The 25,494-nt window shown below is 39.7% G+C and overlaps 1 protein-coding gene across 12 annotated transcripts in view; it reads left to right on the top strand.

Moving 5' to 3' along the window:
• Positions 1 to 25,203, top strand: part of ERC1 (ELKS/RAB6-interacting/CAST family member 1) — a 302,814-nt gene extending 277,611 nt beyond the window's left edge. For 7 of the 12 annotated variants that reach the window (XM_054067600.1, XM_054067591.1, XM_054067580.1 and 4 more), the window contains 2 exons: positions 6,885 to 7,073; positions 19,098 to 25,203. In XM_054067600.1, the coding sequence (XP_053923575.1) occupies positions 6,885 to 7,073; positions 19,098 to 19,235 (327 nt within the window). In that variant the 3' untranslated portion in view covers positions 19,236 to 25,203. Of the gene's footprint in view, positions 1 to 6,884; positions 7,074 to 19,097 lie in introns of those variants that run through there. The other 5 variants (XM_054067656.1, XM_054067639.1, XM_054067646.1 and 2 more) reach the window with 1 other exon arrangement.
• The last annotated feature ends 291 nt before the right edge of the window (positions 25,204 to 25,494 follow it).

The following is a 25,494-nucleotide window of genomic DNA, read 5'->3' as shown; positions in this document are numbered from 1 at the left end:
ATGAGGCGTTTGGTGGCTGTATGTGGCTTTGCTTTGGATGTGCCATGTAGCAGGTAAGGAGCTGGAACAGCAGAATGAAGACCCAGTGTTAGAGAAAGTCAAGACAAAGATTCCTGTCACCTGCAGACAAGGAGGTTATAGTTCATCTGAACAGGAAAAGCTCTGACTGTGTTCTCTGGTAGACTACTTAAGAAATACCCTCTGTTTTCCATTAGCAGTGGAACAGACAGCAGGGAGACATAAGAATGCAGTCACTGATACATAAGCATTCCTATGGACACACAGTCTCTCGGTGTATGTGCTGCAATGTTCTGCTTTCAAACAAAAGTATATTAGCCACCGTTTCCTTTTATACTTTGTAATAGGAAGAAGCAATAGACAAAATACAGCACAGCAAGGAATGTGTGTGCTTTCTTGTTCACTGTAGTACAGATAACAAGTGCTAGAAAGCTTGAATGGATTAAAAATAAAAACAAGATGTTCTCTACTTACTCTCAAGCTTCTGTGTTCTGATAGAGAAGGAATCAGCATAAAATCTAATGGATTCTATGAAATAAAAACTTGACTAATTACACCTCCAAAAGTTTGATCACGAGGATGAATCCATTGTGTCACGTACAAACTGCAAACTATTTTCACTTGCTGTGAGAATACTTTTTTTCTTTATTGCCTAATTGTCAGTGTCATAAGTCTTTCTATGCAGTTTCACAGCTTTGTATAATTTAATTTATTATTCAAATTTTTAACCTGACAACTAACACAATTTACAGAAACAAATTCTCAAATTAAGGAGATTTTAATATATTAAAGTGGAAGATTTTAGGTTCTCTGTAGATTTCACTTTTCTTTGCCTATTCCGTTTTGCTGCAGAGCTAAGTTGTTGGGTTGCTGGATCCCCAAGAAATCTCGAAGACAAAAGAGAACTTAGACAAATAAAACAGCATTTCAATTTGTATGTTTTTATCTCATCTTGCAGTTAAGCCACAGATTTCTCTCCTCTGCCTCATCTAGGAAAGAGGCATGTGGACTATTACAGAAGAAAGAGATCTAACGTGTGCACAGTGCTATTAGTTGTATTTAATGGTGACTGTTTAGGTGAATGTGCTTGCTTTGGAAGTAGGGATTAATGAAACAGGTAAAATTCAAGCTGTATGTAGACATCCTCCTTCAGCTGTGCTGCGGTACCACATTCCTGAACATCTGTATTCCCCCATGGTCCAGTTACAAACTTCTCAAAGTCCTGCCAGCGTATTTCAGTTCCAATCTACAGTAGTCCCTGCTATTCTGCATGTGATTCCCCACAAGCTTTTGCTCCACAGCCCACGTAATCAAAACTCGACAGTGTCATGAAAAAGCACTTCTGGATTTGTAATGTATAAAAATATTTTTTAACTACTTGCTCATTTTCATTCTTTTAGGAATCTTACCAACCCACCGCAATTCTTTGCTTCACCTACATTTTTTGGGGGAAAGGGAAACAAAGGGGACTTTGACAAAACTGCTTTCCTTGTTTTGTGTTTTCTGTGTTCTTTTTTTTTTGGTCTGGATTTTTCCCAAGGTGAAGAAGGTGAACTCTGGAAATCATTAATCCATGGGATTTGTTCATGGTGTATAAAAATTTCAAAAAGAATTTGCTATATAAAAATGATTTCCTAATTGATTCTGTCAGAAATGAACTGAGTAAGACAACTCTGTCAAAATAGCCAGAATCTCTTTCAGCTCCTCACACATGTTGTTTTGTTTGGGTCGCTTTATGAGGAGAAAATGATGAAGGTTAGATTTAAATCCATTTTTTTGTCTTTTAAACAAGTCTAAGGAAATCTGAGCCTGTCCCTGAGCTTTGGCATTGTGGTCTTCTGAAGAAACCAAGTATCTCTGTGCAGCAGTGAACTGAGCTGAACTGAACTGAGGTCAGGCTGTGTCTTTTTGAGAACTTTCTTCTGTTTCCATTTAAAATAATGAAGGGAAGACATCAGTGATAAATTGTTCTGAATTTGGGAAAGCTTTGCACTTTCTGAGCCAAATTCATGCCTCATAAAACTCCATTGCATTCAATGGTTACAAGATGATTGTAGTTGAACCCTTGTGTTTGTTGCCAGACAAACACAAATGGTTTGAGCAAGAAGGCGTAATTCTATTTGCCGTGCAAATACTTGCAGGCTATATCATTCGATATCTTAGTTTATTTCCATATCTCCCAATATAAGATATTCTGCTACATAGGCAAAATGGTCTTGATGAGTAATATAATAAAAGCCAGATACAGGGAGGCATCTGAGGACCCGCTCTGAGTGATCCACTCCATCTTATGTTAGATTTGTCAGATCCTCCTTGGAATAATTTCTTTTTAACAAATATATGTATTTACCCAGACTTTGAGCCCATCTTCATCTGTGTAATAGTAGTTTGGAAAGCACAGTTATTCTGTGCTTTGGAGTAGTATAGTTGTGTCTGCATGTTACAAACTTTGAAAATAATTTCCCAGACTCATATGAAAAAATGTGGTTGACAGGAGATAAAAGGCCTGCCTCCATTTAGCTTACTTTCCAGGCTTGTTATGTCCCATCTTCAGTGGTGTTTTAGGGTTTTGACTGGTTTTCTTTTTCAAAATTCCTTAATTTTTATGCCTTTGCAGGATCTAAAAAGAACATTCAAAGTCTATGGACCAGACTAGCAAGCTAGAGCATTTCTCAAAGTATTTAATTCCTTGGAAACTTTCATATTGATTCCATCTACAGTTCTTTGTAACACTTTTGACACAAAACCAGTGACATTTTGATGTCAAGTTATTTACTTTGACCCTGAGATTACTTGTGAATTCTATTTTATTTTCTTCTTGCTATAGCGATTCTTCCAGGGGATTTTCTCAAATATTTAAAGATTTATGGGTAAGTTGAGAAAACTCTACCAAATCATTTGATTGCAAAATGAAGACCATTTACAGGCATTACTCTACCTTTTAGCATCCTGTAGTGAATATATACATGCAGCACATGTGCAAGCAGGGTAGTCAAGCTAATAAGGGAGTGTGACTGCAGTCGTGCTAGTGCCAAGTGTATGTTTGGCACTTTACATTGGCATTGCTGTGTCAAGAAGATGCTGTTTTCTCCTTTTTTTTTTCCTTCCTGGGAAATCATAGGCATGTGACTGCAAGAAAAAGCTTACTGCTGTTGATCCATGATCAACATGCATATTGATGCGTGATTGTGATGAGTAAGGAAAGTTGTGTCAGGAGATAATTTTTACAAGATCAACTAATTTAGCTGGAAAAACAGACAGTCTTTTAGAGATGCATGTAAGACTTTCTTCAAAATGGGAGCTGTAGATTTATTGCTAAGTTGAAATTTAGAAGCTATTCTCTGAAATTAACTAAGTTAATTACTTGGTTCTGCAAAAGAAAAGTGATTGCTTCCTTTGGAGAAGAAGGGAAAATTAGCAGGGAGAAAGCTGACCAGGTAATTAGCCCTTCTGCCTGGAGACCCCATAATATAAAGCTGGTGGTTGTGACCAGTGAGTCCTGTTACACATTGATTAAAACCATACTTTATTCCACAGACATCTATGGATAACCAATATTGCATTTGTCTTGGATCGACACTGCTGCATTTACAGCACCCATTTGCTGCTTTGCTTTTTCATCTAGCTACCTGTGTGGTTTTGTGTATTCACATTAGACACTGCTCAGACAAACTTTTAGACACCCTAGTCTCTGTACGGGGGATGTGTTCATATTTCACAGAAAGAATGACCAAAGATTTAGATAGGTCTCTCCAACCGTGTTCAGTAACAAGTGCCTTTTCTTTTCTATGTAGCACACATATACGTATTTAAATGCAGACTCTTATCATAAAAAAACTTTTAAAGACAGTTGCTTATATTTTGGCTGACCATTGTACAGCAACAACAAAATTTCCACTGAAGAAGCAGTATTAATTTCATTCTAACACTTTTTTTTTGCCTCTATTACTTGCAAAACTACAATTAGATTCTGATCTGTCATGCTCAAAGATATCTGCAAAATCTCAAAAAAAAAACCTGAACATGTTGTTCCCAGGTTGAATTTGTTTTGGAATGTGTTCCCAAATGTCTTTATCAGTTGGTCAAGATGATTTGGGTTTGTATCAGATTTGTCAGGCAGTTTATGTTTCTGCTTCAGAGTTGTAGTGATTGCCTTTTTTAGTGAAACGCGTTGTCAAACTTAGCTGACCATTAACAATATTCTGATCTTGAGGGTACATTAAGCAGACTTCATTCCATGCATTGATGAGGATGACCTAAACCAATCAGGGCAATTAAAGAATCAGGGCTGCTTTAGAAGATATTCATGGGTTTGGTCTGTTTACCCGTTATTTTCCTAGAAAGCTCTACAGCTCTGGGCTGATCATGAGAACATGATGCAGTTTATGAATCCAGCGCTGCCCTGTCTTTCCACTTAGCAAATGCTCTTACACCCTCTTGAGATAAGGCAGTGGCAGCTCTGCTGTGTGGGAAGCACAGTGCCTCTTGCTAAGTGGCTAGTTTAAATTAGATATGGCAGGAACGCAGATATAAGGGCATTTCCTACTTGACTGGCAGGGTTTAATGTATCCCAAGTGAGAGGAATGATTGCTCTGTGAACAGCTTTGGGAGGACTGCTAGTTAAGAACTTTCACACGCCTCATTTGGCCTATTTCCAGCTTGAGGTAAGGGGGAAGGGTACAGGAGGAATGTGCTTCGAAAGGGGATTTGTCCCTGAGCAATCAAATTCAACTGTTGTACAAAAATCTTCCATCAATACTTGCTAGATAGCTCTGCTTTCTCTTTATCAGGGAGGGTTTCTGTTCACAAAGAATAGTTGGGAACATTGGCAAGCTGGTATTTTTTCAAATTGAAATCTCCATGTCTGATGGATGTTCAATAGACCGCAGTATCTGAGAAGAACACAAAGCAGCTACTACGTTGGTCAGACAGCTAGATATTACACATGGTCCACTTAATTTTCACAAATATGTAAACCAGTATTATTTTAAGATCTGATATTCCATGGTTTACCTTCTGTGGGCAAACCAAATCGTAAGAAAGATAGGAGACACATCAGTGAAATTAAAAGCATCACTTCTTTTCACCTGCACACTTTTCAGATCATAATCTAGGTAACCCAGATTGTAAGAAATTGCGGTAAATAGCACAAATTCAGAAATAAAACTGAAGCTGATGGATATAATTGGCTAAATCCAGTTGTGCATGGTGATGGAAGTGAAATATAACTGTGTTCGTGCTACTAAACTATCCCTTCTTATTGCCTTGTATTCAGGACAGAATTGTGCTCTGCTACAGTTTGCAGGCTTGATCCATCAAATGATTATTTTTATATGTGTGTTTATATCTGCAAACAGATGTTTCCCCAAGGCTGCACATAGCAGTAGGGGTTTGAATAAAGCACGTGAGTCTCTGCAATTTTCTTGTCTGTCTCCTCTACCATGGCTGAGATGTCACTGTGGCTTTTCGTAGCCACTGCCTCCCTGATGTTCTGGTATAGGCTGCTGAGTGCAGCTACACCCTGCGGGACAAGGAGCCTGCCATTAGTCAGCTGCTTAGCGATGGCTCTCAGGTCCTCTCATTCTACAGAAATTAATCCATGTAGAACAGTGTTAGAAGCAAATATAAGTGAGCCCTGACAGCCTTATTAAAAGAGGTCAAAGCCAGAGTCTTTGTTGAAAGTAGTGCCAGCACCCTGTTTCTGTTGACTCAGAGATTATCTCACTCCTTATTCATTAGCAAGATCAGAGGTGTCCTATTGAAAAGATATCCCTAGTCCACTTACAAAGAGCAGGTGCAGTCCCTGCCTGGGAACACAAAGACAAGTTGCCAGTATTGTGGCAAGGCTTTCCAGCTCTCCAAGCTGGTGCATATCAGTGCCTGTAGCTTCAGCACCTCGTTTCGTGGAGTGGAGGCACTACACCCAATTCTTCCTTGATTTTTCATCAGCTGCAAACCTTAGAGTTTTGTATTACTGTGGTTTTGAATATATACCCACAAACACCTAGAACAATGTGAAGCAGTATTCTTGTGGGAGGGCACAGTGAGGGATTCCTGGTATGTATTTATGCGCTTGAGCTCTATATTTTTGAAAAAGTGAAAATTGGCTCTTCAAATACCTTTTATGGGAACTGGATGACTCCAGTTTGGATTGCAGTGAGGAAGAAGGATTGCATTCAGATTGGGTAAAGTACAGTGAAATAAAATAGTGCTTGCTAAAGCCCTTTGACTTCAGTTTTTTAGTCTATTGTATAGAATCTTGTTTGCATCATAAATGAAAGTGATTACCTTTTCAAAACTTTAGAAGACTATATCTTAACTACAGAAAAAGTTATAGCAAGCTATATCTTAACTTTCTGGCTAAGGTATGTTTCTATATGGTCTCTACAGTAGAGGTACATTCATCTAGAAACAAACATCTTAGCATCATTTGAAACTATTTATTTAGGACGTGTTTATTGCATACTTAAGCTGCTATGAAATGTAAGTTGGTAAAATGGGTTAAAATCTACATAGCTATTGCCTTAGCTGTGGACAGATACCTTTTATCAGGAAAATTAATTTTCCTTAAACCGGGGAGTTGAAATAGTTGACTGAAGCACTGCTGGATAATCAGCGCAGTTAATGCATTCAATTTAATACTGTTTCTTTTTTCACCTATATCATCATTATTTCCTATATTAATCAGACAGCTATCATCACCACGTCCCCTTCCCCTAGTACGCTTGGTTTCTTTCTGCTTCAGCTGGATGGTTGCTGGGTTGTGGGATAAGAGTACTGGGGGTTGTTACTTAGAGGTTGATCTTTGCCTTCACCACTGCTGGGATCTCGAGCTGTTCCTCACTGTTTCTGTTCTCATATTTCAGATAATTCAACCCCTCTTAGAACTTGATCAGAATCGCAGCAAGTTGAAGTTGTACATTGGACATCTGACAGCCCTCTGCCATGACCGTGACCCCCTGATTCTGCGTGGACTCACCCCACCTGCTTCCTACCACCTGGATGATGACCGGGCAGCTTGGGAGAAAGAGCTGCAGAAGATGACCCAGGAACAGGTAAGTTTGTGGCCTGAAGCTCTGAACAAGGGCCCGAACTGTTGATGTACATCTTACTTATGTGCCACACCAAAATATTGGAAAATCATTCTGTAAATGGTGAAAAGAGGTGGCAGAGATCCTCTCTTCATCTGACATGAGGAATCATTCATTGCCATTTAATAATTGTTATGGGATTTTATCTATTCTTTTATCAGTATTTGTGGCCCTACTCCTACACACTCATTGGAAATAAAACTGCAATATACCAGTTTTGCCATGTTTTACTCATTAACAAATTTCAGCTGCCCTTTATAGATTAAAGTAGTCATAGGTATCTCAAATCTTTTTTTAATGACACTAATCATTTATATTTTAATTGGCACATTTTTGTGCACCACTGTATGTAAACATATACGGCGTCCTTACCTTCTGCTACAGTACGTTCTGCCAATAGTTTTTTCTCGTTACTACCTTACCTGGATACCTAAATTGAGATTTGGACCCAGAGTACTAGATGCAATACACCCATGCTTGTGCACACACTCAGAGAGTGATTTCAGAAGTCCGACTGTGTATTCCAGGAGTTTTGGAATGAAAAATTGAAAGGTTTTAATAGCAGTTTGTCTGATGAAGTCTCAACAGAGAGTGTCAATCTAGCTATGATTCAACTACTGAATTAATCTTCCTTTCTCTCGGCTCTGGTGATGCCTTGCCTTCCTTAATCCCTTCACTGGCAGCTTTTATCTCTTGATTTCATACTATAACTCATCATTCCCACAACCCTTTTTTTTTATTCCTTCCTGTTTCTCTTTTCAACTTTTTAAATTTTGCTACTGTATTACAGAATGTGGGGGGGTTTGTAGGTAAAGAATTATAAGGAACTTGTACCAGAAATAAATGTGACTCATTTTGTCTTTTTGATGCTAAACTTGGATTACAATGCAAATTCTTTTACTAATTTATTCTCTTTCATATGTCTATGTCAAACTACCCAGTATGAACGCAAACTAGTGTAAGGCCTACATAGTTAAAAGTGGATTTGCAGGTTAGTGAACATTATCTTGAGCTTATCCTGAACACTTCAGCTCTGGTTTTCTTCTTTTGTGGTGTTTAAGCTCATTTCCTTGCACTTTCAACTCAAGGCTGAATTTGGATCCAAAAATTGGAGAGAGCAGCTCAGCAGCCAAATTACAGGAAGCCAACAGAAGCATGTCTAGCAAGACAGAAAGAAGAGCAGACCTCTGGAGATAAATATGTCTGTACAAGGGACTAGGTGGTACAGGACAGTTGATCTCTGACTTTCTACCTGCCTTCATACATTTATTTGATTCATTGTGTGCTGTGTATCTACCTCACTGTATCTACATTTGCCTCCGTAGGCCTGACATATTCCATTTCCCTGCAGAGCCTGCTAGCCCCTACGCACCCAGAATCAGCGTTTTATTTACCTCTTGGTTTCTGTAATCGCTGATATGGAATTAAAAGTTTCTCAGTATAATGTATGCCATCCTCATATATTAGAGAGGTACAGCTCCCGCATTATAGATCAAAACATGAGTTATATCATTTTAAACCGCCTTGTCTGTCAGATTGGCATGAAGCATTGAATGAAAAAAACTGTATCACATGTGGAAGGCATCTCTGAAAGCAAAGATAAAGGAGAGAGGTAGGAAAAGTCTGGAGATCCCTGAAATAAATTGACTAGTCTGTTATAGTGATGATGGTATTTGGTATTATATAATCAGAATTTATGGAGATAGCTGATATCTTCTATTTCATCAAGAGAGGTAGATAAAGAAAATAGAAAAGGCTTTCTGTGGTAATCCTTCTGAATAGACAGTCAGTCCAAAACAGCATCTGCTTTATCCAGTTCTGTGTACTGATCTAATAAAAGATAATGTTTCTTATTCAAACTTTGCTAGTCCTTTAGCAATATTTAGGGATTACACAGAGAAGAAAGCATTAAAATCTAAATTGTGAGAAAAAGAATTATCTAAGTTGTCCTGGAGAAGAGAAAAAAATTTATTTTTCTATTCTCTCCCATTATTGTCTTAATTCTGCATTGCTGTCGCCACAGTTGTTTAAAGTTACTACTCCATTTGTGATTCCCATGTGTAACTAACCTCTGCTAAAATAAAATGTAGCAGCCTCTTCTGCTTTCCCATACTCACTTGGATTGTATTTAACAAGCTTCAGTTGAAAAATACAAGCTAATGATATATTTCAATTTACAAAGCACATTTTTCATTTAAGTGGTGGAGCTTTCTGCTTCTAACTGCAGAATTACCTTTGTGTTTAAAGTATTCCCATGGGGGGTGGGAATCAGTTCTCCAGATTCACGGAAGCCCATCACAGAATATCCATTTTGCATCTTTGGAATTTTAATGAGTTTTGTAAATTACTTCAAATCCAGTGCATTAAATTCACCCTTGTCCCTTCTAATATGATCTTCTGTAGATAATGCTTCACAAGCCTCAGTGGGAAAAAATTAATCCTCTTGAATGTTAAGAAGTGCTGACATGATTAGGGAGGATACATTTAACTGAACACCAATAATGTTTAAGAATTATGCCAATGTATCCATTTCTCACCAATGAGATTGTTTAGTTTGTTTTGTGGTGGTTTTTTTTTTTTAAATAAATAATTGAGAATTTATTTTCATACTGCTGCTTTTGGAGCTGTGACTTCCCACTGCAGCAACTCGTATTGGTGAAGGTTGGACCTGCTGTGTTACATCATAGCCTATATACCCTGTAGGTCTCCCATACCTGCTGGGGAGGCTCAGATACAAATAGGAGTCTTCTGGTAGGTAAAACTAGTGTATACATATAATAAATGTAAGCTTTTTGGTCTTGCATCACATCCACAGTGACCCACAGATACTAATGTACAAGTTGTTGTTGGAAAAGCATCTCCCAGCATCAACACCATGGTTCTACAGGGAATTTGTTGCCACATAAATAATTCTGTGGATTCTCAAAGTTTGATTGATTATTAGTACCTCTCATGTACGATAGTTTCTCTATGCTACCGTTCAGTTCAGCTGTATTCCTTAGTGACTTCAACTGATTGTAACCAAAATATGGGTCCAAGGTGCTGCACCATTGTTTGCTGGCATTTTATCAAAGACATTTTGTAAAACTGATTAACTGTAGTCAAATTTTGGTCCATTTGTAATGAAGACCTGATGCCAGTACTTGATGAGTTTATGGTATTTCAAAACCTAATCTAAACTAGTGTACTAGACTAGTTGTGGACTACAAAAAAATCTACGGTGCTTGGAACCGTGTCATTGAGTTATTCATTTGGTGGAAAATATTCCTTTGAGTCAGTTCTGACCCAATGTTCCCAAAGAAGTTAACCAGTACTGTTTATGGTACTGTCCTCCTTCGACCCATTTATGTCCTGTTCAACTCTTCATATTAGAAACTTGAAGTTACCAGAAGGGAGGAACAATGTTCCAAGTCTCGACACCAAGAAATACAAATTCCAATCATTCATTATAAACAATTGCATTATTCTAGCAATTTCTATTAAATACAATGCTTTGTCCTAAGCGTATCATTATGATAATATTCTTGGGCTCTGTAGAACTACTGCAATGTTTCACGTTTCAAATGGTTGCCTTTAAGTGAGGGATTTTATTCCTGTATGGAAGAAAATTGCATTTAAGAACAAAATGATATGTCCACATTTTTATTTATAGTTCAGTTTTTGTTCTTCTCTTATCTTTACAAAAGGAAAGAATGGAGTAGAAAGAAACTTGCTGAAAATCATCATTTGAATGATGATGGTGGTGGTGGTATGCTGTGCTGCAGCTGGAAGGCAGCAGTGTGAGAATGCAAAAAGAAACAACCAAATAGAGCGACCAGACAGTCGCAGTAGGCAACAGTGTTTGTTCTGTTACTAGCTTAAGCAGTATTATAAATGTTTCAATGTGCAGAACCTCATATTATGGAAAGCTTCTTATTTTCAGTATGTTTTACAGTGACAGTCATTCTGAAAAATATATTTCTTCCAACAGAAGAGCACCTATTAAATTAAAATAATTTTCTTAACCCAAAGAGAAGGAGGTGGCATTTTTCTCCCTGGCTCCCTGCCATTGGTGGCTCTTCCCAGCCATGCCCAACGGGTTCTGTCTTTGTCCCAGCTGCCGGGGGTCCTGCCTATTTCTGCTGGCCCCCAGGCACCAGTCTTTTCTCTTACTTTTTCCCTGGAGAGGTTGTGTTGTGACCTGGTCGTCAACAGCAGCTTTTGGGATCTGGGCAGATGTATTTCCATGAAGTACTCTCTCAGAGCACACTTGCTATGCAGGCTTTTCTCACCCCACCACTAACAGAATGTTGCACCTATGACTGCTTCAGCTGGGAGTTAGAGAGAGGCACCTTTGAAAAATATTTATGGTCATAGAAGAGCCTTTGTAGTGCAGGGTTGTCTTCCCTCTCCCTGTGTACCAGCTTCAAAGTATAGACCATCCACGGATTCCTATTTACTAATCCTCTCCGAAGAAATCAGGAATGCCTTTTCTGCCTAGATGCTTAAAGCAGAGGAAGGAAAAAGGTGATAGCATTGCTTCTCTGTATCAGTCACAGCCTGCTGTATCAGCTAAATAGTCATGGCTTTGTTCCAAGGAGCATAATTTACATTGCACATAATTCACATTTCACTTTCGGCAAAGTTAAAGTTAAGATTTTCACCAGACCACATGGATGTAGCTTTCGAATTCCAATTTAAAATTGCATATATGCTTGCTGAATTTTGAAATACACAGTTTGGTATGTTATACAAACAATATTGTGAGAGGGTTAAACTTTACTCTAAATTACTGATAGATGTTTTATAAACAACCTGTGTACTTCTTTGTTCAGATTCCGGTTGTGTTCTTACTTCCATATCATCTATGAGAAATTACTCAAGTTATTTAGTTTCTGTAGAGAAATTACTTTGCCACATTTTGCGTTTAGTCATTCTAAATTGCTCTATTACTTCAGAGTTCACCCTGTCTTCCTTCTCTGACTTCTCTTCCATTAGTTTGTTATCTTCCCCACCTGATTTATGTCATTTATTTTTAATTTCTAATCTTACGGGAATGCATAGTGTATTTTAAAGTTAAACAGCCCACTTCTGGTCTCTGTTAGATATTAGAAGTAATAATTGCAGCAATTTATATCCTTCTTCATGTGCAAATGTATTTCCTGAGTTTGGTTGAAAAAGTAATGGGTATAGGAACTCTCAAATATTATTACATTTTCAACTTTTATATTAAATTAATGTTTTGGGTGAGAATGAGAACTTGGGATCAGTATCATAGTTCTTAAGCACGAGTCAAAATCACAAACATTATCCATAAGTTGACCATTGCATAATGCAATTAACATTATCCATTTTTATTTTTGTCAGGAATTACAAATTTTAATTGAAATATGTACTGTCCATCAGCAACATTAACTATTCCAAACTTGAAAAGAGATCTAAAGGGAAGAGCATTGCTTTCAGTACATGGTCAAGTGTTTCATGTGTGGATGTGGTGTGTCTAAAATTTACTGTGGTCTCATTTCAAGCAGTTCTTTCAAGCAGATGGTGTACCAAGCTGAGATCATACCTTATTTTTTCGAGGGCAGCTCACCTCTCCGTAGGGTTTGTTATTAGGAACAGGTTCCGTTACTCTGTGCGTTGTGTGGAGGCTGGGGTCCTCGTGGAAGCTTTTTGCAGCATCTCCTGGTATGAGATACTGCTTTGGATTCTGTTTGGGTGTACAGGCCCCCCCTCTATGTGCGTCGTATCTGGATAAAAGGGACCACATGCAGGAACAGCTGGATCCGTTGTTGGCTTGTCAGGTTTTATGGGTAGTATGAACCAAAGTATTTCGTGGAGGTGTTCGAGGCCAGGTTGGATGGGGCCTTGGGCAGCCTGATCTAGTGGGATGTCCCTGCCCATGGCAGGGGGGTTGGAAAAAGATGATCTGTAAGGTCCCTTCCAACTCACGCCATTCTATGATTCTATTAAGTTTCTTTCTTGAAGTATCTGTCAGGGATTTCAGAGCTAACACAATTTTCCATCACTTTGTAATAAACAAAATGAACTTCCTCTTAAAGAGAAATAAGTGATGTAGAAAAAGTAGAAAAGACTCCAGCTCTGATCCTGAAATAACTGGATGGATATAACTTTACCATTTCATTCACATACTTCTCACTTTGTCCTTTCTCCTCTGCTTTGTTCTGTGCAGGCACAAAACCATAACTGCCCCCCAGCCTTCTGCTTAAAAGCTTTCCCAAAACTTGTCAGCTAGGACGTATGAGAGAGTATTTAAGATGTGCCTTGTAGACAGGCAAATTTTCGCTGTGTTTATGACTACCAGGTCCTGCCTTGACTAAGCAGGCAGAGTCCCTGAGGGGACATGGGGGCCTATTTCATGAGCAGAGAAATGAAGAGACAAGGTACAAGCTCAGCACGAAGGGTGCATCACAGAGTAACTGTGGCAGAGACTGGCTACCTGCTTTCAAGCGAGTAAACTGACATCAAAGGTAAAGCGTTGCAACTGAAAGTGGGGGAAGTAGCCGTCTGGCTCTTGTTCATAATCCCTTTAACAGGCAGAATTGTGAGCTGTTTGGGTTGTGGGGCTTGCCTGCGTTTATGCATACTTAGGTCAGCGGGACCTGAGGTTTTAAGCTGGAGAGAGATATAGATTAGATTTTTATCATGTGGTGAGACACTGGAACAGGTTGCCCAGAGAAGTCATGGATGGCCCACCCCTGGAGGTGTTCAAGGCCAGTTTAGATGGGCTTTGAGCAACTTGATCCAGTGGAAGGTGTCCCTGCCTGGAAGGTTGGAATTGGATATCTCGAAGGTCCCTTCCAACCCAACCCATTCAATGATTCTATGACTTAGCCCGGTGGTACAGGCAATAATTATTATTTGTTCAGCTTCACCACAGAATAACAACATTCTGTACACTGTAGCAGCATTAGTTTTCAGTGTATAATGTACACTGGGATTTACATGAAGAGAAAATGATCCTCTGACTGTGAGATGATTGCTGCTTTTGCTGGAAGATGGACATATTGCCTGCAAGTGCAGGATTTGTAGAAAAACTTCTGCAGTCAAATGCAAATCACATGCACATATTTAATTTCTTCTTCCCATTTATATAATTTTGAAATTCATTGATTACCAAGAAAATAATAAGATTTCAGCTATTCACAAAGATGCTCAGGAATGCAGGATAAATCCCACGTGCAAAGTTATTTCAAATATGCTTCATAAGCCCTCAACAAGGTTTTTCAAGGTTTTTTTCTCAAAATTGGCTGTAAGATCTATTCAAGTGTATTTAAATGTATTTAAAATGTGTTTTTTAAAGTTTACGTGGTTTTGAAAACACAAGACAGAACGTTTAACTTGAAACCATATTTTCATATATGAAAATATACATATTTACACTGGTTGATCTGGGAAGATGCAAACACTCATGACTATTTACCTGAGATACAGTGTAGTTTAACTTATTTTGAGACAAAGCAAAGGTTAAGATTAAATTAATTGAATTTCTTTTTCGTGTTTATTTCTATTACTTTAAGCTACAAACATATTTTTCAGACTAATTGTAATCTGATCCAGAAACACCTAAATGTTGGGGGAAACAGAATTCCACATCCTAGTATTGCAGCCTTATAGAAAGTCCTGCAGTTAACTTTCTTTTTGGGCTGCTCTAAAGGAACTGCATGTTCTGTATTCACTTTTACTGTCCATAGCCTGAACACATTTAGATGCAATACTGCTTTATTTTTCTTTGCCTTTTTTCATCAGTGTTTATGCAGAATTATTAACAAGAGGAAAATAACACTTTGGGGAGGAAAACTCCTCCATATAATAAATTTTAATGGATCATTACCTTGTTTATTTTATGGGATAAGCATAAGCTGCAAAGGTTCTGCAGAGCAGCACCACAGTTCACCTCGTGCACACCTAAAACCATAGCATCCTATTTCTAAACTATGAATTTATTTTCTCTGAATGTCAATTAATCTTTAAATAAGTTCTGGAACATCTTGAACCAGAAAAGCACAAGGCAAACTAAATTAGCTATGAACTGTTTGGTTTTATTTCCACTGATGGAGTCTAAATGTAAATGGAAAAGTATTCCTATCATTACTTGCTCTAAACCCCAGCAGGCAGTAGTGGTGAAAAGTATCTGAATCTATTGCAGATTATCTACAAGCTTCCATTCCCCTGAGATGCTGAAGGTCTTTTCTGTTCTTCTATCCAAAGATAAAGTAGAAATACAGTGAAGCACTTTTGGTGTACTTGCAATGCTTTTCTTTCTGAGCTGTCTATTTTTACTTGTCGTCAAGCAAATATATCTGGCCTTGTCTTCTCTGTTTTGGTCATCTCTGAGGCAAATGGATGAATCTCCTCATATCCTCAGCTGAAAATTCCAACAAAAAAAGACTGTAAACACTCCTTAATTTTCATAGAAAAATGGCATGGGGAAGATAGCACCATTTCTGTTTGCGTTCATAAAAAGAAAATCTAGGAAACCACAGAATTTATAGTAATACTTTTAGCGACACTTTCCTAGAATTTGGACTGCCAAACATCTAGGTGAATCAAGTTATTCCGTGGAGAACTGGATGTTTCCCATTAAGGAGCTTGTCTGAATGAAGAGTGATGTATGCTGCTCACAGCTGTTTCTGAAAGGAATGACGTAAACGGAGATGACATACGTGATATAGAAATGCTGCAACCAGCCACATAGTCAATTAAGATGTCTTTGTTTAAGTAGAAATCCCATTATTAAACCTAGATGTTCTAAAGCTAGCAAACTTAACGCAAGGCTGTCATTGCTACTTTTTTCAAAGACGTTTTATCACAGACATCTGCCAGCCAGCTGTGTAGACTTTCTGTCTATGCTAATTTACCAAGTATTGTTGCTGGCCTTCAGCATTCAGAGCCGTCTTCTTTTGGGCTCTTGACAGTCAAAAACTCATTTCTTGGAAATATTTTCTTCATCTGGTTAAGTTGGTTACTTTTGATTGCTTGCATTTGGTTTATTTTAGTTTTGGCATGCGTATATTTTGTTTGGCTTACCTCGATTTTATAAGGAATCTTAAAAATATATAAATGTTGACTAGTACCTCAAGAAACTGAGAGATCACTGTTTTTGCAGTACTGACCTGCTGAAGACAACGTCCTGCAGGATTCTCTCTTGTCCACCAACCTCCTTTCAGTTTTGAAGGTTACTCTTTGAGGTCCTTTTGTATTTAATTATTCAATTGCCTTGTCCTTTCCTGGAGCTTCACCTGAACGATTTGGCTGAGTTGCCCAGAGGAGAGATGTTGTCTGGGCAAGTGGTGGTGCTGGACACACAGAGAGCCAGCCTCTGCTTTCCCTGCTAACACTGCCCTCTCCTGGTTCTCCTCCTGAGGTCCGAGAGCCAAGACCCTTGCAGGAACCAGGCGTAGAAAAGGAGAATTACATCGTTGGCTTCTTCTCCCCTTACTTGCTGTCTCTCCTGATCTCCACAACCTCCCACCCTTCTGATGAATGGCACTATGAAATCTTTGCACTGGCCCAAGAAGCCAAGGAAACCCTACCACAGAGTTCAGTGTTCAAGCCAGTCCTGAATTTACCAGCGGTTTGGAGGTTTGGAGGCTTCTGTGTCTGGGGCCACCTGAATTTCCGGGGCTAGTCAGGCTCATTCACTAGGCTGAGCAACCTAAGACTTGGGGGCAGACCTTGGAACCCAGCCTCTTGGCTTTTAATATCCAGCACTGCTCCTTGTTGGCTGTGCTGGCTCTTTCAATCCTGCTTGCTGACTGGACCTCTCCTAGGCTTATCCATCCATTGCAAGTTTTGACTAATAACTCTGCCAGGCTGTTGGAACCAGGCTAATCGCCTATCCACAGCGTTCCTTTTCTGAGCCATTATGGGTTACTGCTGAATTCGCCTCCTCTCCCCTTTCTCCCCTGAGAGCCTTTACTGAGCCTGGAGTGCTCCCCTCCCTCTCGTTTTCCCCACTTCCCCAGCTCATGTCACTCTGCGGAGCAGGATCAGGTTGCTTTTGCATTGTGATTCTTGGCATGAGCCCCTGTTGGGTTCGTATAGCTGTTCTGTGAGTATAGCAGCCAGTAGGAACAAAGCACATAGGAACACATTAAACTAACGTTCAGCACATAAAGCCCAAATAATTTAGTATATGCTACTCTGCCTAGTAAAGGGAATAGTGTAGCAGGCTTACCCTTTTAATTTCCTTTCTCTCACTTTTGTCTATAGGAGTCTATACCCTAACTTCCTTAAAAAAGCATTTATATCTATTCTATCATTGTTCTTAGACTTTGTTTTTATGTAGCATTTCTTGCATTAACAATCTCCTGTGCTTTGCTTGATACCATGACTAAACCAAGACATACTGTTGTATCTGATTAGCATTTAAATTATAGAAATATAACATTTCCCAATGCATGGTGCTCTTACGGTGGTAAAATGATCCCAGTTGTCCTGCTGCATGACAGTTCTCTCTTTTTAAAACCTACTGAGTATTACAGAAGTACAAAATATAGATCAAGAAATGTGTATACTGATGACCAGTTGTTCCTTCAAGGATGGAAATTTCTGATTTTACATTCTTTCTATGTCATCTAATAACACAGTAGAGTTCTAATAAAAATATTATTCACTTAGGAACAAAAAATGTTACAGGACTGACAAACATTAGAAAAAAAAGAAAATTTAAAATAAGGGTCAAAAAATAGATAAGCTGATTACTACAGCTGCTCAAAGCAACAAAGAACTTTGAATGCAGAAGCTTGCAATAAACTTCAGAATCCATCTAAGTGTATGTACTCCGTACAAATATGCTTTTTATATTCATAAGGAATATACTTCACTAGAAGAAAATTATATCACTGGAAAAATAGGAGTTTTTTGGATATATAGTATATGAATGAGCTATCTGCTTGAAAGCTTATCCAATCTATTTGTCTGTATCATCTTGTCTAGTAAGACCTGCTGCTTCTCCTTGTTTTGTTCCATCCTTAGACCGTCACAAGTACAGTAATCCCTAAAATGCTTGCACAAATTACTGCTTTACTTGAGATTCTGCACAGTTCACAGGCTAGCATGGACTTTATCAATTGCAGGGCAGATAAACAGGTTACTGAAGGCAGATGTTTCCTGCTCTTCATTAAGACTCTGTGGGCCCCTAATTCTGGCAATGGCATTAGGCTCAGAGCTAAAACTTATGTTCACGTACACGTCGATACGTTGTGTGGCGTGGTTTGTAACACCACGTCTTGAAAAACAACTCTGTAGACAGAGTGAATAAAGATAAAGTTTTGAAGTTCCGTGCCCCATTCTGAGCAGACTGTAGTAATCTGAGCAATGAATGATCTAATAGGAAATACAGAGGTAGTAAACAAAAATCGTGTATGTTCCACCACAATTGTGTATATTCAGCTTATGACTGAGTTAGGAAGCACAGGCTCTGAAACGTGGATTCCACAGAAAAATTAGAATTCCGGTTAACTCTTAGTGTATTATGTGTAGTTATGTAACATTCCTATTGATTTCATATAAGAAATAATTTTGAAGTAATGACTTATGAAACATCCTGTTGTTTGCAAACAAAAATCGAACTATTTAAAACAATATGCTAGCAAAATGCTATATTGTTTCTTGAATATAGTTGCTTTCGTAAAAACACTCTACAGAAGAAGTTCTTCTAATATTTATCATGGAACAAATTATTCAGGAGTAGTTAAGCCAGTTAGTTTTCTCATGTGGACACGGCCTTAACTGGGAAAGTCACAGGCCTGGTCCAATAGAGTGAAAAAGCGAAATGAAGAGAGGGGAGAGCATCCAGTTTCTGGAGGAGAAGTCACCAAGGAAAGGTGCTGATCCTGGAAATGCCCAGCATGTTACACCTCTGCTAACTCCCTTTCTAAAAGTGGTGATTTCTCTTAGAGCTGAGCCTGCTAAGCAGGTCTTGTTATACAGTGAACACGTTTAATACCAGAAAATGACCGTGCCTGTCTGTGTTTCTTGCAGCTTCATGACGAGTTAGAAAAGGGCGAGAAGGAAAGTGCAGAGCTGCAGGAGTTTGCCAATGCCATCTTACAGCAGATAGCGGATCACTGCCCTGACATCCTGGAGCAAGTCGTCAATGCACTTGAGGAATCGTCATGACCTCGGCCACAAGCCCCACCGGAGCAGCACACCAGTGGCCAAGCCCAGTCAGTCCAAGGAGCCATGAGGGTAGAGAGGAATGTGAAAGACAGAAAATGGAATCGAAACTTCTGGTGCACCTTTTACAAAGAAAACAAAAGCAGAAAAACCCTCTAAAAACTACATGCTCTCTAGGTTCTTCCAGTCTGTGATTAATCAGTCATGTTTGCATTTGTCTTCTCACTGCCTTTCTACTTCAAAGTCCGATTCCCCATTGACTTTGTTGGTGGTGACTTTTGGATACAGCTAAGCAAAACTCTTCCAAGTCTGCTGAGCAAAGAAGAGGGGATCCACTGAATACAAGCAGCTCTAGTTCTACATGAGGTTGCGGAAGGATAGTCCTTGCCTTTCATCCATTTATTGCTGTTTTCTTTCTTTCTTTCTTTTTTTCCATAAAAGCTGAAAGCCTGAATTTCATAGTGCTAAAACCAAACCTGAGCGTGCTCTGATGATGGTTCATGACAGACTAGCATCAGCTAGCTACCTCAGGTCTTGCTGCCTGTCTCACGTTTCTTACATTCTTAGTTAACAGAGAGAGGAAAGGAAAGTTTCCCTGGTTGTTTCTGTTAGTCATTTCATTTAGCAGCTGGGAAACAACATAGGCATACTGGTACTTTCTGTTTACTTAACTTTGATTTTTATTGTTCACTGATCTGACTCTGAAGTGCTCAGTGGGGCATTTTTTCAGGTAACTGTTTTCATCTGTTGACTTCTTGGTGTTTTTAGCCTAGCTTTCTCATCATCAGTCTGTGTCTCCTAAGTTCTTATTTCATAGAGAGCTCTCTCCCTTCAAGCAGTTGTCATCAACAGGTCAGCTCCCAGCTTTAACTTGTATAGTTTGTCCATAGCCAATTTTCCAGGCCGCTGTTTTGTGAACGCTAGCTGCCATCAGAATAGTCTTTGGCATTTTGTAAATGAGAAAATTGCATCATTTAGCTTAAAAGTATGATTTTACACTAAGTTAGGTAGATTCGTGACATAGTTCTTACTATGATTGTAATTTAATTTATTTTGGTTTAGCTTAGGCTGACAAGGGCTGAGTTTGAGTTCAGAGTAATAACCCATTCTTATCAAGAGCAGCATCTGCCAGAGTTGGCAGGCAGCTGAGTAGATAGGTTTAAAATCACAGCTTTAGTTAAACCAGTGCAATTCTTATATGTATATGAGAGGCCTTAGTCTTGTTCCCATCCATCTTTGACACTTGTTAAAGCCCCTGCTGATAGGTAATATGACCTGAACTAGCGAGTCGGTTTGTCATTGTGGTAGCAAGTCAGAATCCTATTTTATGAGTAGGACTTGGGTGTTCATTCTTGGACTATTCATTAATGGGGAAACATGTTTTTTCCTGGCTACCAGTGGTTATGTGTGTCTGGGGGCATCTGCAGGACAGAACCCTTTAACACGTCCCCATTGTGCTCCTTAAAGGAGTTGTTCCCCTTTAGCTTTCTCGTATTACTTAAGAGAACAAAGGGAGGGGGAAAGGAAACCAAATATCAACACAACAGTGGAAGAAATCTTGGTTTTCTGGTCACTAGCTAATTACGAATCCTCTCGGTAAACCTTGTGTTCAGAGCCTGCAGTTTAATTCCATATGACTTACTACATTTTTAGCTTAATCACTACACTGTCGAGCTAAGGAAAATGTTCCGAGCTGTTTTTAAAAAACTGCATTTCTTATGTCTTTCAAATCCACAGCACAGCTGCCCTGTAGGTCTTTCACACCTCATTTTTGTCTTAAGAAGGGACCGGACTGATTACATCCAGTAGAAAGGAGATCAGCAAAAGTTTGAGTAAGGGAAGTTCTACCCTGTCTTTTTTTATTCAAACAAGCACTGAAAATTGGGCAAAACTGAAACCTTTTATACATGTAGACATTATTGAAATCTTATTTAGAATAAATCAAATTCCAATTCATTCTACTGCATTGATTCAGCAGAAGGAACTGGATCCATAACCATAGTGTCTACTAGGAAGAAATATGTAAGTCTCCAAAGTGATTCACACCTTTTCCATGTTTTGAACTGACAGTGCTTTGCAAATCAGGAAATGTAGCTTTAGTTCTCGCTGTAGTACCAGCCTGTGCTTGAAGCCTTTTTTTTTGTCATGGATGAGGAAAGTAATGGAAACCTGAATGTGTGCAAGGAGGGAACACCGGAAGGCATGTAGACAGTGACTGTACATACCACTGAGCCGTGCCTCATCCCAGAACCACCCCTTTGGTCCCATTATTTGAGTCAGCACGTTTCGATAGGAACTGTTGTTTTGAAATCTTTCCTCTTGCTTTTTCTTCATCACCCCTAATTACTCACTCAAGGAATTTAATGCCGCCTGTAAAAGCATCAGACCCATCAGCCTAACATCATCGCACCACCACCACTCCTGACTATCTCGTTAACTTATATGGTCAAACCTCCAGCTGCCCTGGTTCCCTGCTGTAAAACAATCCGTCCTCTGTGAGAAGCTGTGGAATTTCCCTTATCGATGGTTCAAATGACTCTTGCTTGTAAACCTCTTACTGAGATGTTCCTTGATAGCGTTTCTGCTGCAGGCAGGGGCAGGGGGAGGGGATGGGAATGAGGGATGGTCTTTTGGAGCTGTTATTTCAGTTTCCTTGGTTTGCTGCATTGCCCACACATTGCAGGAAGGCTGCGAGTTTCAGTGCTCATTCTTCTGCATCTTTAACTCAGCTGCCAGCCTGTGGCTGCGTTTCTGGAGTTGAAAGCGTCCCAGCCAAAGGTCTGCTGCTGTCATGACAGTGTGTGCAGGATCCATACATCAGCAGCCAGGTGATTCTTGCTGTTTACACATCTCCCGGCCTCTTCCCTGAGAGGATTTGTCAAGCCTGGCTAGTTTTCACGCTGACCATTTGGTCTTTTATCTCCCAGCCACACACCTGCTGTTCCTCCCATCTGGATTGTTGGGCCTTTGCAATTTTCTTCGTTAACTACTGTTATCTTCTAGGTCTTCTAGGCTTCCCGTCTTAAACTTAGACCTCAGTAAAGTGCTTTCAGGGAGAGGGCAGATCTCATTTAGGATCACACTTGATCCAACTTGATCTCCATTGAACTATTTCAGGTAATCTCTCTGATCCTGTGTCGACAGAGATCTTGTCGTGGTGAATAGCTTGAGGAGCTGTGTTATTTGGGAGGTACTGCTGGCTGTGATTTAATGCTGAATGTGACCAGTGAAAGCTTTTTCTTTTCATTCATAGGGAGTGCTGCACCATCAGCCTTAGGGCAAGAAAGGAATTTCGTTATTGTAATGCATCATGGAATTGCATATCAGGCACATGGCAGAAGGGCCATTTGTGCACACATACTGTGATGCTCATCCACATGGCAGAAGGGCCATTTGTGCACACATACTGTGATGCTCATCCAGTTGCCTAATCCACTACTGCTCTTTTAAAATCTTATACCCAGGTGTCAGCAGCCAGGGAGGTGCAGACAGTTTCCTAGCACAGCGAGCAGTCCTGCAACATGGCAGCTCTGGGAAATTCAGAGGCCCTTCCCAGGGATCCTGGGGAAACTTGCTTTTTCTTCTCCTGTTGAATGTTTGCTATGGGGGCTACGAAAGTTTTAATTGCTTTAATTTTTTTTTTCTTTCAAGCTTTCATTTGTAGAGAAACTGAGAGATGTCAGAACTTGAGGAGCTGTCTGTAGAAAATTAAATAGGTCATTTTAGCTGGGTTTGAGCTAAAAAGTATCTCAAGTCTGAAGCTCACGTACAGTGTAAAAACTGACACCCCAACCACACTAGTTTATGATCTCCACAAGTCCAAGTACGCATTTTCTTCTGCATCCAGCCTCACATAAAACACTAAAAGGACATTACAACACTAGAATTGCAGGGTGAGGACATGAGCACTGTTTGCAATTGGAAGAATTGCCTGATGTGCTCCCAAACGAAGCTCTAACGCTTCTCATTTTGACTGCCTTTAACCAGCTTTCCCTCTAGAAAATGCCAAACCCTCTTTGGAGTATCTGATTTTTGCCAAGTCCGGGGGATGGAAGGTGAAGGTCTGACATGATGCACAAAACTGTGCGCTGTTTCTGGTTGCATGGCTCGAATATCCCTTCTGTAGCAAATTTCCTGGTACTTTGGGGCACTCGGTATTTTGCACAAGGGGGCATTAATGTCATAAAACTTGTAGCGATAACCCTGTTATTTTAAACCAAAGGGGCACGTCTTTTCAGTTGCCCTCCAATTCCCACCCATTCTGCTGCTAACGCTCAATTTGTTGGGAAGTTTCTACATCTGATAAAGGCTGACAGGGTTGAGTCCCCACTTCTGTACCAACTGCCAATTGTTGCCACCGAAGGGGTCTTTACAAAGGATGTAGAGAGTCACGCACTGATGCCATTTTAAAGCAAAAATTTCACTACATAAGTAATGCGTATATTTCTCAAATGACTCCGATGAAATGCAAAAAGGGAAACAGTACAATCAAGGCATCTGATATTAAAAAGGAAGCCTCGATTCTGCTCAACGCCCGCACTGAAAGAGGGAACGGGAGAGGACACAGAAGGCTGTGGATAACTAACACTGCCCCAGTGAAGCCGATGGGGTGGGAGGGTCAGGCACAGGGCATCGTCATGCTTGGCAAGGCCGACTCTGTCAATCCCTGTTGTCAGCGTTGTGAGGAAAAGGAGTGTTGGGGGTGGGGGGGATTTTTAAACAAAATAATGTTTTTAATTGTCTTTTCCACATAAATGGAAGGAACCTTACGCAACAGCAAATCCTTCTGAACAAAATGGCTGTGTCCACTGACTTATTTTTAAAAAGAAAAACTGTTTCAAAACTTTTTAGTGTGAAAAGCATAAACACAGAAATCCTGACTTTTTCCAGTGTGTGTGGTGAGTGCTGTAACCCTGTCATCAGTATCTCTCCTGACTTTTTCAGGGGCGTTTTTTCCTGTTTTGTTTTCTGCTTGTCGATATTGTCTGTGTGGTCCTAAGGCTGGGGCAGTTACCAACAATGTGTGTCTGTTGTCGGATTAAACAAAAAGATAGTAGTAGAACTGAAAATGATGTGTTTTAAAATAATATTTAAAAAATAAATTTCATCAAAAGGAATTCAAGTAAAGAAGCTACAAAGCCGTGACTCCTCCTCTTAGGATTGTACGGAAAAGGATTTGTGGGCTTATTATTATAACCAGTTGCCTTTCACAGGCTTTTGAGGTCCAAGGCAGCTTGGCCTCTTAGGAAATGTTACGAACCTTGTATAAATTCTTGCTTTCCCAGGTTTATACTGTATGTGGATCATACAGAAATGGGCTGAATGAAACAGTATTTTGGAGATGAGCCTTTTCTGCTAATGGTTGTCTATGCCAGGCATCCCTTAAGGTATAAACCATTGATATAAATGGGCCAAACGCTTTAGCCGTGTTTTCCCTGCCTTCTCAATTGCACCCATCAACACTAGGGACAAGTGTGCAAGCGCGGATCAGTTGGTGCAGCTAGTCAGTGTGTGCAGGCCCCTTATCGAAGTTGTATTTCTTTGTGTCCAGTATTGGTCACAGAGCTGCAATGGGTTATGGTGTATGCAAGGACCAGCAGCTGCCGTCTGCCGCATTTGACCTGCACCGTTTAAAAGGAGCAATGTCAGAATAAACCACTAATGTAAATACACACACACCCCCACCCAAATCATTTTACCTATGATACTAGATAAAAAAATTCCATTAAATGGGTTTTTGTATGAAATTATCATCTTTGTGCCCATTTTACTTTTCTAGTTTGGATCTTGAAAATCAAGTCAATCAGCTTTGCTTTTAAAAAGATATTTCCCATTTAAGTTCTTCGTGCTTTGGTGGGGTTTTTTGTTCAAAACAATGTTTTTCCGTGCAGAAACTGGCAAAAAATGGACTTACCAGTTGCGTGTAGTCATATTTGTTATAAAATGGCATTATCCAAAATCCATATTCAAAGACAATTTCTACCAGTGGACATTGTTCCTTTAATCTGCCCCATCTTCCCAGTTCTCTATGGACATGGCCAAGTCTCTGTCCTCCCTGTCTGCCCAGGGGCAGCTGCTTTTGGCCCTTACCGGCACGCTCATCAAAGTATATCTGGGGAAGCTTGAGTGGCAAATGTCTTTATCTGTTCAGATACTGAAGGAGGATGAATCAAACGGGACCATGAACAGGGGAATAATTTCTGTGCTAACCTAACATGCTGCTCCAAGCCCACTAAAACAGTACCTTGCCGTTTCCCTCCAA

This window comes from Cuculus canorus, chromosome 1 (genome assembly GCF_017976375.1).
Source record: "Cuculus canorus isolate bCucCan1 chromosome 1, bCucCan1.pri, whole genome shotgun sequence".
NCBI lineage: Eukaryota > Metazoa > Chordata > Aves > Cuculiformes > Cuculidae > Cuculus > Cuculus canorus.
The sequence above is the reverse complement of the archived record's forward strand: the minus strand, read 5'-3'. Positions and strand labels throughout refer to the sequence as shown.